Source organism: Fistularia commersonii, chromosome 22, assembly GCF_037954325.1.
Source record: "Fistularia commersonii isolate RoL2024-O1a breed Wild chromosome 22, RoL_Fcom_v1.0, whole genome shotgun sequence".
Lineage (NCBI taxonomy): Eukaryota > Metazoa > Chordata > Actinopteri > Syngnathiformes > Fistulariidae > Fistularia > Fistularia commersonii.
The window spans coordinates 2573659-2590000 of NC_141305.1; the positions used below are offsets into that span (position 1 = coordinate 2573659).

Genomic DNA, 16342 nt, shown 5'->3' on the forward strand with positions numbered 1-16342 from the left:
AAAAAGAGGTGTGTATGTGTGTGTGTGTGCAGATAAACAGTCATGGATAACATTACCATGCGAGACCTAAAACTTCAACTTTTTTTCATTAAATCAAAAAACAGGTGTGTGTGTGTGCAGATAAACAGTCATGATAACATTAACACGCAAGACCGAAAAATTCAACTTTTTAAAAATCAAATCGTCAAACAAGCGGTGTGTGTGTGTGTGTGTGTGTGTGTGTGTGTGTGTACGTGTCTGCAGATAAACAGTCATGGATAACATTAACATGTGGGGCCCAAAAATTCAACTTTTTTAAAATTAAATCAAAAAAGAGGTGTGTGTGTGTGTGTGTGTGTGTGTGTGTGTGTGTGTGTGTGTGTGTGCAGAAAAACAGTCACTGCTGACATTAACATGTACTACCAAAAAATTTTACTTTGTTTCAATCAAACAAAAAAAGAGGTGTGTGTGTCTGTGTGTGTGTGTGTGCGTATGTGTGTGTGTGTGTGTGTGTGTGTGTGTGTTCTCCCCCTGCATGGGTTTGCTTGAAGGCCTTCAGAATCCCTGTGATTGACAGGTGTGTGTTAAACCCAGTGCATTCTGGGTGAATGAACCACTGAATGAATGAATGAATGAAGGAAGGAATGAATGAGTGAATAAGTGAGTGACCACCACATCCCGCCCCCTCCACGGATCGGGGGTCACCCTTTGTCCCCGAGTGTGTCCTGGCGCCTGTTGCCATGGCGACCAAAGAAGGAAGAACTGATTTGAGTCGGGCCAATTCACAAAGGTTTTGTTTCAGGGCGTCAGGATCCTGAGCCGGTGGCCTTAGACGTCATTAGAGGGAATTTCCACCGAACTCTGTGTGTGTGTGTGTGTGTGTGTGTGTGTGTGTGTGTGTGTGTGTGTGTTCAGGGGGCATTGTTTGAGCGTCCGAGGGGCAGCACCGATTCTGTGACCCGACAGGAAGTCCGAGAGAGCGACCCCGGTGACATCATCTGCGCCTGGGATTACAGATCTGTAAAAGCGGGCATTGTTGAGAAGGGGGCGGAGCTTGGGGAAGATGGGGGCGGAGCTTGTGACACTGCAACCGGTGTGTGTGTGTGTGTGTGGGGGGGGTAGATATAAATATCACATTTGCATCTGTCTCTTGACGTGAAAGGTCAGAGGGGGTCAGAGGGGTCATCGCAGGGGTCCCTCAGCTGTACCGCCATATTTGTAGTCCATCTGAAATGGGAGGACTACAACTCCATCCGCTCCTGTTTTTTTTAGTCTCTACAAGCCATTCAGTGCGAGACGCTCCTGTCGCAAGGGGGGGGGCAGCTGAATTTTACCTTTAAGCAGTAATTTATGTATTCGGGGGAAGGCGGTGACACGGCAGCCCTTCTTTGGACCTTCCTCTTCATCACACTGACTCACCGCCGACTCACCTCGTCTCTGGGACGCAGATTTGCAACACACTTCCTCTTTTTTGTGGCGGATACCAAAGAATCACTTTACTTGAAAATGTCCGTTTCGTAGAAAGATTGCAAAAAAAAAAAAAAAAAGGGAAACTCAAGATGATATGCAGAATATTATGGTAAATAACAACGATCAGAAGTTATAAATTGCAGTCATGAAAAGAACAGCGAGCGCTTCGTCGCTATCAAGAATCACGGAGAAAATAACGTAAACAAGAACGCAGTTCATTATTGTCATTATCAAAAAGTGAGTTGGTGGCTCTTACAGACGTATTTGAGAATTATTCGGGTTTCCAACTGCCTGACTGTGTTACCGTGGCAATTACTTCCCAGAATGACAGCAGAAAACACACACACACACACACATATACACACACCGGGGAACGGCTTTTCCAACAGGCCGAGTTCAAACTGGAAGGGAGTGTTTTACGGCCGCAGTTTCACACTCCGTGTTAATAGTTGATGGTTAAAGGCGGAAACTTGGCTCCGACACACAGCTCTTTATGAATAAACCGACCCAGTTCTTATTCAGGTCAGTGGAGAAAAGTTGAATCGGATGCACGGATTATGAGTAGAAACCTTATTGCAACAGGTGCCACTCCTTACAGAGCAGGGTTGACACACACACACACACACACACACACACACACACACATATATATATATATAAAGGTATATGCAGACAGAAGAAGGCTGAAGGTTCCAAGTCCAGATTGAAATGTCCAGAACTTCCCTTCAAGCAGCTCGTTCGTTTGAAACCCAAACTGGGCGATCTAGGCAGCGATCACACACACACACTCACACACACTTCCGGGTGAGTGGATTGTAACACAGCACTAATCCCTCTTTCACACCCATCTGCTGACCAATGAGAATGTCAGGCTCCGCTTTCTCCCCCCTGTTGTATTTTGTGCCAGACGTCCAGCGGGGCCTCGCAGGGCAGCGGCCGCACACACACACACACACACACACACACACACACACGATCCAAGACTACCCTTGTCTAAAAGAAGCCTGTCCAGGTGTGGCTTCTTACCTGCGAGGGCTTTAGAAATTAAGTTTTTCAAAATTTTTTTTTTTTATTTTTTATACTGTTGTTTGAATTGATTGGACATTTTAGCTTGACACCACCTGACACAAGAGAATGTCTGAATTTTCAAAATAACCCACTGGACTTTGTTTTGTTAGTGTGAGAACCAGGTGCCTCTGGAAGTGAAGGAAATCTTTTTTTTTTTTGTTTTTAAATCATGTGGTTTTATCAGCGTAGCAATCGCACAGTGTGTGTCATCTTTGTCTGATAACCGTAATCACCCTCTTTCCGCACCTTTTTTTTTTTTTTTTTCAAAATTGCAGCTTAAACCTAAACCAGCCATGACTCTTATCAAAAGAAAAAAAGATTACTAGGATGGAAATCCAGCCTCCTGCCGAGATAAGGACTCGTTTTGGAACCAGGGCCGGAAACCCGCACGTGACTTGTTTTTTTTTAATCCAAAATACTGTTTCATGCGTTCGATAAAGGTTTTTAAAAAGAAGGAAGCGGTTCAGAGCAGCGAGAAGGTCGCCGGTTAGATTCCCACAAGTTATCTTCCCAAGATATCTCCAAATGGCTCGATTTTTCTTTTTTTGTATTCGTGATCCACCGGTCCGGGGTGAGACTCTGGATCGTCCAATCACGGCCCGGCCCGCCCCCCCCCCCCCCGCGACCCAGAGCGCAGGATAAGCTGTAAAGATAATAAACGAATGGATGAATAGAGCGGTTTTATCTCCGGAGCGCCGCAGTGACCCAAAGCCGCCAGAGGAGGGCGGAGTTCACTTTTTAAAAACGCCAAAGGTCGTCCGACGACCCCAAAAGATCCAAAGCACTTTTGTTACTTTCTGTCACTTCGGCCGTTTCACCCTCGTGCTGGATTTAACCCTCAAAACAGCTGACGTCATCCTTTTTTTCTAGATTTAAAGTTATTTACTCAGAGAAAAAGGAGGCTTCCGTTTCAGATACGCAACACAAGCGAAACGATATCATAAAGGATTTATTGCAGGCAAACAATGCTATAAATAATATGTACACACTATAAAAACAACATTCTCATTATGGGATCTGTGAATTTGTGTCTTCGGATGACTGGGAGGCCTTTTTATTGTCACTTTTTTTTTTTTAATTTTTCTTTAAATATCACAAACTGCAACATGTGTGGATTTAAAGCTACATTCAGGTAATGGATTCGGCTGCTGTACGATGCTTTTATTCACGTAAAGCTAAAAATAAAAATAAAAATAAAAGAAATCCCACCACCTAAAGGATAAAATAAATGGCCTGCTTTTATGAAAGGGCGGGGGAGGGGGGGCGGCGAGGATTAGTATTTGACAAAATTATTCACACGTTTGAAGGAAACCCATCAGTCATCCAAGGGGGGGGAAAAAAAAAACAAAACAAAAAAAACCTCCACAGCAATAAATCCACAGCAAACTGCGTCCCTCCCGGCGCCAACAGGGTTGCAGAAGAAGAAGAAGAAGAAGAAGAAGAGGAAAGAAGAAGAAAAAGGGAGCGGAAGAATTCAAAAACCGACGCCGGGAGCTTCCGAGTTTACACAAAAGACGGACGCTTCCCCTGATTCCCCCCCCGAACCTCGGGTCGAAGTCTGAAACAAAGTGTCAGAAGTGCAATGCGCGGCTTTACTCAAATGCTTGTTTGCGGTAAAATAACATCCGGAACGTTCCCCGGTTCCGGTCTCTTTTTTTCGTCCTTACAGCGGCTCCGGGGGCGAGAGGGGGAGGGTGGGACGCCGCGGCGTCTGCCTGTCCAGTTTGGGAGACCCACCCCGACACACCCCGACACACCCCGACACACTCCACCTCTACCTCCGTCATTGCTTCCGTTTGCTCTCCGATTCTAAACAGAAGCTCTCGAAGGCCTCCTCTATCTCGGGGTCCATCTCGTCCTCGTAGTCGTACCTGCGGCACAAAAAAAAAAAAAAAAAAAGGAGGGGGTCGGGGTTTTTTTTTTTTTTTTTGCGCGTGTCGACGGCGAGACAAATACCAGAAACGTCACGGCCCCCCTCTTTCACGCTCCATTGCTGACTGGACTGAAACCGTCCGGCCGCGTTCACAAAAAAAAAAAAAAAAAGAAAAACCCGAGTCGGGGGGCCTCGCGTGAGCTCGCCCTCGCCAAACACACCCCGCCTTCCGTTGCGATTCAGATGAATAAAACAGGAAGTAAAATCAGGGATTTCCTTTTTTTTTTTTTTTTCTTTCAAATAATAACACGTCACGAGGACGACTTACACTTCGTTGCCGTTCTCCCCGCAGTTGTCGTGGAAGTAGTCCTGCTTGTCCAGCATCTCTTGGTATTTCTCGGCGTATTCTGCGGAGGCGATAAAATACGGGATTTTCTCAAAACAAATAGATCAGGAAACACTTTGGTCCTGTTATATCAAATTCAATTAACATGAACTGAAACGCTATTAATCCCGATTTTTGTTACGTGTATTTAAATAATAAGAATGTACTTAATCGATAACATAAAAGGTGTAAAAAATAATAACACTTAATAAATGGGAATGGAATGAAATAAACTGGTTTTAAGACTAAGAATAGCTTTATTTATCCTGAAGAAAATTGTTGTTACGTGTATTTAAATAATAAAAATGTACTTAGTCGATAACATAAAAGGTGTAAAAAATAATAACACTTAATAAATGGGATTGGAATGAAATAAACTGGTTTTAAGACTAAGAATAACTTTATTTATCCTGAAGAAAATTGTTGTTACGTGTATTTAAATAATAAAAATGTACTTTATCGATAACAAAAAATGCGTAAAAAATAACAACACTTCATAAATGGGAATGGAATGAAATGAACTGGTTTTAAGAATACAAATAAGAACAATTTTATGTATCCCGAAGGAAATTGTTGTGCCAGAGTTTCAAGTGAAACATAACAATAATAAATAATAGTAGGAAATTGTATAAATAGTATAAAAAAGGGGGAGAATAAGAAATACAAATAAAACTATAAATGGTCAACGTAACAAGGCAAGCCTATAAAGTGTCTTAAGTACAAATATTTTGAGATTCCCTGCGGCTGAAGGGAGAGGAATTAAAAAGTCTGATAGCCTCAGGTAGGAAAGACATTATTATTTAATAATTATTATTATTATTTAGTGTATCTACCATGAAGATGGGATGATGATGCCGGCAGCGAAGGATGGGGAGATTTTAATTCGGTTCTTTAACCTTAACTTCACGGCTACACACTTAATGCTAAACTACATTTAGCGCCGGACAGAATGGAGCTCCTCTTTTTAAAACGATCGCCGAATCTCACCGACAAAAACGTCTCAGTGTTTTTAAACGCCACTTCGACAAACTCAGATCTTCGCACGAATCCCAAAAACTCGTAAAACTCCCAAGTCGGTGCACCCGTAAGCCACAGCTCCTCCGTGTAAAATTTCAGTTAAAACCCAGGGCGCTTATTTTTTTTTTTTTTAAACAGCAATAATCCGATCACGACCTACGTCGCAACACCGGGGCTTCTTGCTGCGACTAAAGGAAACACCGTCTCCGAGATGCTCTCGTCCTTACCCGGGTCCGCCGCTGTGAACGGAGTGCCGTCTTCAGTGTAAAACGTGGGCTCGTTCTGTGTGGGAGTTTAGAAAATCCAGTGTCAACATGGCAGAAAATGTGTGTGTGTGTGTGTGTGTGTGTGTGTAAGACACGCCCACCATGTAATAGTTGGGGTCATTGTCCGGTGTGGCGTTGCTGGCGGCGGCGGCAGACACTCTCCCCCAGTCGCTGGATCTGAGCTCCACCAGCTTCAGCAGCATCTGTCTGACGTCTCTGAGGAGGCAAAGGCGTGGTGCGGGTGAACGGCGAGCTCCTCCGGCGAAAGGGGCGGGGCTTCGACGCCACGACGGCGTAACGGTTTGCGACGGTTTCCGCTTTCGGCGCCTTTACGCCGGATCGCGTTCACGCGCTCACACGCGGACGGCGGCGCGGCTGCCCTGCTGGGCGCTAACCTGATCGTCGAGAGCAACTTGGGAGGGATCCGTTAGAATAGATAATATAAAAAAAAAAAGGAAAAAAAAATAAATCTTTTTCTTTTATCTCTTTATCTTTTCTTTGTGTTTTTTTTTTTTTTTCTCTCTCTCTGTTTTTTTTTTAGTTTTATTTTATTTTTCACATGCTATTGAGGAAATAAGTGACCTATAAAGATTATTGTATAATGTATATCTTGTTATGAGGTTTTGTAAGAATGTGTAAAACTCTGTTAAGGAACTTGTTCTAATAAATGTTCAAAAAAAAAAAAAAAAAGAATAGATAATATAAATAACACGCAATTTAAAAAAAAAAAAAAAAGTTTAGTTTGTTCATTTTTGAAACGTAATGTTAAATTGGAAGACTTTGGCGATCTTGTAACATCTAAACAATATGTTTGACGCTCTTAATAAATGAGGAAGGCATTTTTGGTTTGCTGCCGGTGGATTATTTAAGTTCATAAATACAAGATGGACTCAAATATTTTACTTAAAAGTGACCTTCCACCGAACGTCTTTTTTTTCCGGAGTTCAAACTGTTTTGTTGCATGCAGAAATTTCATTTTCTCTGCCGTTCTTCATTGCGACACATTTTGTTTATCCATTCAGAGCATCTATTGTCACGTGCACAGCGTAGAAAGGTGTTTCCCTGTGCAGTGAAATTCCTACTTTGCTGTCCGCGGTACATTTGGACACATAGCACAAAGGCAATAAAGCTATATGCCGTGTTAATTCATTTTAAATTTCAAAAAGGGTGCCTCCAATGCCTCTTTGAGTGGTAAAGTTTGCCGACCCCTGCTTTTAGACGCTCCTTTGTGCTCGCGGTCAGAGATGCATCTGTGCTTCCGTGACCTCACAACCTCACCCATTCACATCCTCTTTATTTTTGTCAACGCTATTGTCACTCTGTTTGTTCCTATCCTTGTCGTTGATGATGAGGTTGTTGTTGTCGTCTTTTGCTATCTTTTAATTGTGTTACGCTGCTTTGACAAAAGAATTTCCCCTACAGGGGATCAATAAAGTTTATCTTGTATGCTGAAACCCTTCGATCAAGAATGGTTTAGTTTCCGTATCTGTGCATATTTATCTTCTCTTCCCCGCCTCTGGCCCAACGGCTTGACCCACGCTGAAGGTTGGAGGTGAACGGCGAGCGCACTGACCTCGCGCACGCCGCGTCCAGCAGAATGGTTTTTATCCTGCTGATCAGGTCGTCCATGTGCTTCTGTCGACTCTCCTTCCAGGCGTCCTCCAGGACCGAACCTGTCAGCTTCGGGAGACCGAGGACATCGCCGTTGTTTATTTAGAAGACCGGCGGAGACGCGGCGATAATCGTATGAGAGTTTTCCAAACCTTCAGGAGCTTCACAGCGCAGATCAGGTTGGCGTCCACCGGGTTGGACAGCAGACTGATCATGAGATCGTTGAGGCCGGAGAGGAGGATCTCCGCTCGGTTGTGGCCGCCTTTAGCGCTCTTCACCTGAACGGGTTGACACAAACGTCAAGAAAAAGCCGGACTGAATGAAATGCTTGAGATCTTCACCAACACCATCACCCTCTGTCCACGTCCACATCATCTGAGTCTGACCAGAACATCTAACAAGCGCTGTCCCTCTGAAGGACCTCCACATCTTCATCTCTGGTACCTCCAGCTCTGCTTCCTGTCTTCTACGCCTTCACTTTTCCTTCTAATCTGGCTGATACCCTGTTCTCCACCCTCTCCACTGCTCTGGACTGTTGACCCTCAGTACTTCAAATCCTCCACCTTCTCCATCTCCACTTGCTGTAGCCTCACCCTTGTGCCCACTTGTGTCCCTCTCATTCCCAAACATGTATTCCATTTCAATGCGGCTAACCTTCATCCCTCTCCTCTAGAGGTCATGCTGCCACCTCGTGGGTCTCCTCCGCCTGCTTCCTGCTCTCACTACAGAGCACAGTATCATCTGCAAACATCATTTAGTCAATGGAGATGCCTGTCTGACCTCCTCTGTAAGCCTGTCAATCAACACAGCAAACAAGGCGATGATCCCTGATACACTCGCACCTGCACCCGTCACACCTACGTCGCAGCTCACCGCTGTCTTGCAGCATACATGTCCTGCACCGCTCCAAAATTCACAGTCCGCTTTGTCTATGGACTCACAATCCTCGTACTTGTTGATTTTCCTCTGGACGCCTGAGGTTCGACCATGTGATGCAGACACTTTCCACACTTCCGGAAACTCTGGTTTAGTTCTGGTGAGTGGTCCCAGATAGAACCGTCCACATGGTCGGGATTGAAAGCACAACTGCATCAGAGACCTTTTAGAGAACGATATTACGGGCCTCGCTGAATAGAACAGACACGTGACCTGACCAACTACCTGTTGAATACCAAAAGAGTGACATAACTCGCATGACAAGGCGTGCTTTGACTTTTCAAATTCTTTCAGAAGCAGCTGCAGAAAGAGGCCAAAAAACAAACCGGAACCCGCTCCGTTGCCAGGAGAACCACGGTAGCCTCGAGCGGTCACCCAAGCAGCTCGGACCACAACATAACAAGGTGGTACAAAGAGCTATTCAGATTGTACGGTGAAAAATAGAAGGTGCTAGTTTGAGGGAAGCGGTGGATCGGGGTGCGGCGGCGAGAGTGCAGCCGGGCAGGTCGGACACCGGGAGCATCAAGCGGGACCTCTTACCTCCAGGTGAAGGTAAAGTTCTCCCAAAAAGAGCACAAAGGAGTGAAACTTCTTCTGGGTGTCGGGGTCCCCTCGCACGGCCGCGTCCCTCTGCTCGAATTCTCTTCGACACCTGCGGCCGACAAAACGCACCCGTTCGGTGATCGCCGCCGCCGAAAGATTCAACGGGATTCGACGTTGACCGCGTTTGCAAGATAACCTTTTCAATAGCAGCTGACGAAAGTTCCCGCTGGGCGGGCTGACGGCGAGGTGGTGGGACAGATAGTTGCAGAGCCGGGCCCCCGTGTAGGAGAAGTTGGGAATGGCGGTGGACTGAGAAGAAAAAAATTAAAATAAAAGCACATTCGATAAGCGAGTTAGCGTTTTTCAGCTACATCCTCCAGGCCTGCGTGTCCACACCTGTGTGTAGATCAGCTCCACAAGCTCCTGCAGCAGCTCCTCGGTGGTCACCCTGGCGTTGAGCATGCCGGTTATGTACTCAACGTCCGACTCAAAGGTGCCGGGTGAAGAGTTCAGGTGGGAGAGGAACTCCGAGACCATCTCGGCCAGGGTCGGCTCGGTGTAACCCTCTCCGCTGTTGTCATAGTAGATCTGCACGGAATTAAGATTAAAACACTTAAATCCGCGGAGGGAGATTCCTTTTTTTTTTTTTAAATCCAGCTCTTCCTCTGAATGTGATGAACGTTCTCCTCACGTCGTATTGGTTCACCGCGGCGGGAACAAACTCCGGCGCGCTGGCCGACAGCTTGGAGGTCTTGACCAGGGAGTCCACGTCGCACTCGCCCTTGGAGGCAAAGGGGCCGCAGACATTTTGCGGAAGCCTTTTATACTCTGAAAGAGGAAGAGGGAAATCTCTGCAGCATGTGACAGCGCTCAACCGCCGAGAGATTTTAAGGACATGTCAGAGGGTCTTGGTTGTAATGCAAACAGAGTTGCTGTCATTAGTCACCTATCAATGCCAGGGTGTCGGAAGCTTCTTATATTAAGTGTAGATAACAGTAATAGATAATAAATGGATGTCTGTGGAGGTTCTCCAGGTCATGGTGAATTCTTGTCACGGCAACTGGACTTGACTTCCTTCACTTAAAGACGTTTCAGCCCTCATCAAGAGATTCTTCTTTGGGGAAATGGAGAAGTTCGGGAATGGGTCGACTGAGAAAGCCTCTCGGACGAGGGGTGAAACGTCTTCAAGTGAAGAAATTCAAGTCCAGTTGCCAAGACGAGAAGATTTCGACAAGAATAAGGGATGGGTGGATAATTGCTGAAACAGGAATCCCAAGCTGGATAATAGCAATTTCAAAATCAAGAAGGAATGTGCATGAAAACACCGGGAAGAATAAAATCAGTACATTATGAGCAGGAAATCATAGTAAAATAGCAAAACTCGACTTAAGTAGTACATCCTGATCCAGGAGCCTCAAAACGAAGATGAATCACGTGACCAAGCTACTGTCCGAGCAGTGTTTACATCCGCCCTGCTCTTGCAGCCGTCAAACAAACCCTGCGTTTGAAATCTGTGTACATCACGGTTTAATAATCACCCCCTCCTCCTCCTCATCCCCGACGCCACCCGTCCTCCTCCCCCTTTTCATCCTTTCTCCTGATGGAAAAAGCGAAAGTAATTCCTCCTGCACAGCGATGGACTTCCGTTAGCTAGCGGCTGCTGGCTCCACACACTCACACACATACACACGCATACGCACACATACACAGAAGTGCACCACCATTGCGTGTGGTACGTGAGATCCGTGTCCGAAATCTGCGTGGGGGTGGGGTGGGGGGTATTTAGATGCTTCTTTATCCCACCCTCACCCCCCTAAATGGGAAAATAAAGCAGCAGTGTGGTGAAGCGCCAAAACAGCTAGCTACCAAGTTAGCTTGATATTTAGCAGCTAATGTGGCTAATGACAGCTCCGGATTTCGGACGCCGTGTCTCCCCCGCAGAGGGGGAGGGTGCGTTTAGCAGGAAAGGAAGCCGAAGAGGAAACTTGAAAATAAAGATTTTGCGTAGATTTGTCCTGAATTTCTCTGGAAAACAACCGTGTCGGCGATGCGAATGGTTCGAGCGTTCGTTCCGGTAGCGTTAGCCGCCGCGCGCCGGAGCCCCCTCACCTGAAGCCGAGACCGGGTCGGCAACCGCGCCGGTGTTATTTTCTGGGAAAGACGGGAAGGACCGCGGCTGCCTCAGTGGCTCCCTTTGGTTGAAAAGCTGAATGTTGGCGTCGCCGTCCATGATCCCGGGGTCTGCAGGCAGGTTGCGGGCTCTCCCTGCTCCCGGGGCTCTGTCGAAATTCTCAGTCATGACTGCTCGTCGACTCGGCTTCAACTCACAACTTACGGAACAGCATCTGCAGGAAATAAGCTTTGACGATATTTGACGCGCTTATCTTCGCGATATTTACTCGTTTGCCGCCGTAAAACAACGCCCTATCTATCTTTCATGTTGCCCCCTCGTTTTTTTTTTGTTGTTGAACACCGTTTCTGCCACTTCCTTTGACAACAAACCAAAACCAGTTGATTTACCAGCCGTGTGTTTTTTTCTGTCTAGCCGGCGATGGCGCCCTCTAGCGGCCCGGAATGGAATTGCAGCATAATTCTGCAACACAAGTCAAGTCTGTTTTTATAGTCATTTCTTTTCAACAATAACATATAGAGCCCATAAAAATAAGACACAATAAGAAATATCGTGTTTTGACCTGGCCTAAGTGTAGCAATTGCAACAGGAGTAATAAATAACACTAATGCCTTGTTACTACTGTAACCAGAAATAAGTGAAGTCTAAAAGTAAGGAGAAATGCTAGTGTGCAATACAGTGCAGCTGCAGTAACAAAGGTGCAGATAGTGTATTGCAGGGTCCAAAACAGTTCCTTATGGTGTTTGTAGTGTAAGGTAAAATTATCATGAACTGACTTGTGCAGTATTCCTGCAGCAGCAGCAGCAAAACTTGTTGGCCAATTTGAAAAATGATCACATATCTCCAGTTGTTGCCTATTTCTGAAGAATACATAACATTCACAAATATCTCTGATATTCAGATGTGCACTCGCCTCATTTTTACAACAAGTATGGGCTTTCATAATTTTCTCAATGTAAAAACATTGATGACTCACACATAAACTGCTTTGTGATCTGACAGGACTGAGATTGTTTGTTTTGTTTTGTTTTGTTTTTTTGTTCTGATGATCTTTTCATTCATGCATTCATTATCTGTACCATGACCGGAGCCGTCATTGAGCAAGAAGGCCGGTTGCCAGTTGGTTTGGGGTCTCAGATTGTGGGAGGAACCCAGAGAACCCGGTCGACTCCGCTCAGAAAGGCCTCCACCTTCTTGTCGTGAGGCGGAAGCGCTAACCGCTGTGCACGGCGTCGTCTGAAAATCCAGAATCTTTAATTTTCCTCCTCCTCTTAAAGGTCACGATCTTTTGTTTTTATGAAGACTCGACATAAAGTAAGTGCGAAATGAAAAAAACAAACAAACAAAACAGGTTGACTTCATGACCTCCAGTCCTCCTTTCGCGTTCACTATTAATATTCACCGCTACAATGCGCTTCGGATTTTTAAGTGGGCCTCCGAGAAGATCCCGGACCTGTGCGACCTTCTCCGAAGCGTTCCTCTCAATCAGTAGCTGCCCGCTGCAAACATGTGCTGCCCCAGAATCCTCGGCGTAAGCGTTCATTAGTTCTTTTTAGCCCCGCGGCCATTTTCCACTTCTCTCCGAAAGCTGGATCGCATTATGCCAGAGAATTGGCGTGCCAGAAAACATAAAGGACCCACTTTGATAAAAGATAACTGCTCTTATTTTCTGTTATTGCCACCTCCTACCCCCAGAGGAAGTTTAAAGACGCGCTAGTCTCAGGAATGCAGAGGATGATGGATGGCGTGTCGGAGGAAGGACCCGCCACGTGCTCGTCACCGCAGATGGAGACGGGGTCCCCTCTCCGACACGCCGTCGTCGGCCTGTGAAAACCGGGAAACGGCGCGCGAACGGCCACGCCGCTGCAAATCACCCCTTCCGATACACAAACAGAGAAACACAAACAAAACAGCTTTTTTTTTCCTGCAATTTAAAGGCAATGACGCGTGAAAATAATGTCAAAAATAATGCTTTTGACAGCTTCCATACCTGAATGACCCCCAAAAATTCCATACATCGTCACTGCATGGATACAAGATTCGGATGTCGACGTCAAGGGAACACAAGGGAAACCTTGTTTTCATTCATTCATTCATCACTATCTGTAGTGCTATAGGTATGTCTGTTTGTTGTCCATACCATGTTTCATCCTGTCTTTTTTGTTGATTTATCTTGTCATTGCTATTGTCACTCTATTTTTGTTGTTATTTAGTTCTGGTTGAGTTTTTTTCATCCTTACTGTTCCTTTATATTGTCCATTATAATCCCTGATCTAGTTGCTGTAGTTGTTCTCCCAGCTGTCTATTTATTCATGGTATCTTGAAATCTCCCGTCTTCTAATGTCTCTCTGTTTTTATTTATATTCTCATTTATTTTATTATTTTTTGCTAATTTTTGACATTTTAACTGTTATACCTCTGTAACAAAGGAATTTCCCCGATGGGGATCAATAAAATTTATGTTATGTTATGTTATGTTATGTTATGTTATCTTATCTTATCTCATCTCATCTTATCTTATCTTATCTTATCTTTTATGCTGAAACCCTTTCTCCATATCTGTACGTATGTGAAAAAGTATCTGGTCTAGAAAAACAGTGACGATAATGTTAAAATGTTAATATGACATGTTTTATCTAACAAGAGGCGCCAAAAAAAAAAAAAAAAAGAGGGAATCAATCACATGATAATTCCCTTTAAAAATGGCGCCGCTGAGGAAGAGTTTGCTCAAAACAAGTTTTCACTACATGTATAATAAATGATCTTTGTTTTGCATTTTCAATGTGTGGATTTTTTTCAAACCTCCACTCACATATTGAGACACGCGACCGTTCAAACATCTGAAGCTCCTGCATTAGGAGGAACCCCGAGGAACCCCACGCATGCGGAAATCCAACCGAGGGCCTTCTCAACCCTTTATTTCTTTTTATTTTCCTCAGAGGTTTCTGCAAACACACACACACACACACACACACACATCCATCATACTCACCGCGTAACTTGGAAGGATTTGTGAATTAAGGCCGCCGTTTCCTCCTCATCCTCCTCCTCCCCATGTTTCTGGGCTTTGCCTGGATGGATCTTCATAGAGACAGGATAAGAGGACACGAGGCTCGGAGCCCGCGGCGTTCGCGCTCTCCTCGCCGCCTTTTGATCTGGCATCTGCCATTGATTAGTGCGTTTGTGTGCACGATTGCTCTGTGTGTGTGTGTGTGTGTGTGTGTGTGTGTGTGTGCGTGTGGAGGGGGTGGTCAGACGCGGGTCACATCTCTGCCTCTCCCACACTCACATATCTACACCCACACACTTCCAGGGTTTCTCAGTTGTGGTTCCCGCTGAAAGTGCAAGGCGTCCGCCGACACACACACATACATAAACGCCATCTATTTTTTTTTTTTAAAAAAAAACAACAACCCAAAACAAAAAAAACAGGTGCTCTCAGGAACCACGTCGGTGTGTGCGAGATGTCCTCGGTAATGGTTTCCCGTACTGACGTCAGCTCCAGGCCACACCGTGAGGAAGAAGAAGGGGGGGGTTGACTTGAACCTCGGCGCGTTTCCGGTTCTGGCAACCAATCATTAGCGCAATGGTTGCCACATGGAAATATCTGGCGAGGCGTTAATGGCCGCCTTTTGCGCCTTCCACCTCGCGGGGGCAGATAAGCGCGGGCCGGCGACCTCGCCGTTCACCTGGATTTTGCACATTTACGTCACGGAATTAAAACCGGCTCGGATGCAGAGATCGTGTTTTTATTTCCACGTAACAGAGATCCTATAAAAAGTTAAGAGTGCGCAGGAGCGCCGGTGTTTCCCCTCCGGCTTAAATATCTCGCAAAAATAAATAAATCAATACAATACAAACGAAACGCGGCGGCTAAGTATCAAACATTTTGCTTTTTAAACGAGTATCCTCTAGCGTCGGCCGAATCCATAAATAACATTTCTCACGTCGCAAACTCTTTGGCACAGAAAAAAGGATGCTCGTCGCATTCCGCGCCTCAGAGAAAACATGGACGCCGCCTTCCCGGAACCCCTTCTTTCCAAAAGAGAGATTTCTCAGCGAGTGTCTTTTTATTTTCCAGCCTTCCCCCCACCTCCTCCTCCTCCTCCTCCTCCTCCTCCTCCTCCACGCCCCGCTCACACCATAATCGGGAGGAAGTGGGTGGCCGTGTTCTTCCTGCGCGTTTTCTTCCCTCGCAGCGGCTTCCCGTGGATGTTCAAGCCCACGAACATCTGCCTCTTCTTGTTCCTCCACTCGGCCGAAGCGTACGTGTTGTAGCCGTTCTCCTCGATCCGCTCCTTCAGGGCGCAGTCCACCCCGAACTCCCTCTGGAAGGGGGGGAAAAAAAAAAAACGTCGTGACGTGAGCGAACGCTAGGATTCCTGCATCGTCATCAAGAGAAAACATGTCAAACATTAAAAAAAAAAAAGGTTAATCCTTGCCGCCGTTTTGTAAAAACATCAAATCGAGAGCGGAGTGAGTGTTGTTTTCCCACGCTAGCTCGGTCGGCGTGGCTAATTTGGGACTCGGGCCGTCGCGTGCGGAGCGAAGGCCGACGCCGCGTCTGTCCGAGAAGGAAATGAGATAGGCGTTTTTGAATTTCAGCGGCGATAAAACAGTCGTCCGGGGCGGTTGCTGTCGTCTGTTTGGCTTTTCGTGCGTCTAGGTTAGTTCTCGTGCCTGAAGAGCACCAGAGCGGCCGCGGCTGGGTTTTTTTCGGTGATATTTAATGAAATATTTACGTTTCAATTTTTTTGAAAGGTCATGTTCTGAACAGAAATGAATAAAATCTATCTTTAAGAAGCTTTGTGGAGGAATGTGAAGTACAGATTGATTGATATTAAAATCGAATAAAGCGGTATTTGTGTTCTTATATTCGCAGTGAGGTGCAGTCAGGGGAGGCAGCAGAGGCCGTGCCTCACTTGCCAAAAAGAAAAAGAAAATAAAAAAAGGAAATCAATGGTTATATTTATCAGTGATTTGCATTACAACATTTTTTTTTTTCATTTGACTTCACTAATTTTTTGACTCAAAATGGTTGGATTTTTACATTTACCGTTCAA

At 45.6% G+C, this 16342-nt stretch overlaps 2 protein-coding genes across 2 annotated transcripts in view; both read right to left on the reverse strand.

Annotated features, from left to right (window-relative positions):
• Positions 1-3450: 3450 nt before the first annotated feature.
• Positions 3451-11652, reverse strand: paip1 (poly(A) binding protein interacting protein 1). The gene is made up of 11 exons (XM_086169631.1): positions 11258-11652; positions 9840-9976; positions 9545-9736; positions 9345-9457; positions 9146-9257; positions 7822-7947; positions 7632-7738; positions 6160-6274; positions 6020-6074; positions 4719-4797; positions 3451-4388 (listed from the first exon to the last, which is right to left on the reverse strand). The coding sequence occupies exons 1-11, from the start codon at positions 11445-11447 to the stop codon at positions 4301-4303; spliced, it is 1314 nt and encodes a 437-aa protein (XP_086025757.1). The 5' UTR covers positions 11448-11652; the 3' UTR covers positions 3451-4300.
• Positions 11653-15415: 3763 nt separating this feature from the next.
• fgf10b (fibroblast growth factor 10b) overlaps positions 15416-16342 on the reverse strand; it is a 6346-nt gene continuing 5419 nt past the window's right edge. The window contains exon 3 of the mRNA XM_086169689.1: positions 15416-15607. Coding sequence (XP_086025815.1) covers positions 15416-15607 — 192 coding nt within the window. The remainder of the gene's footprint in view (positions 15608-16342) is intronic.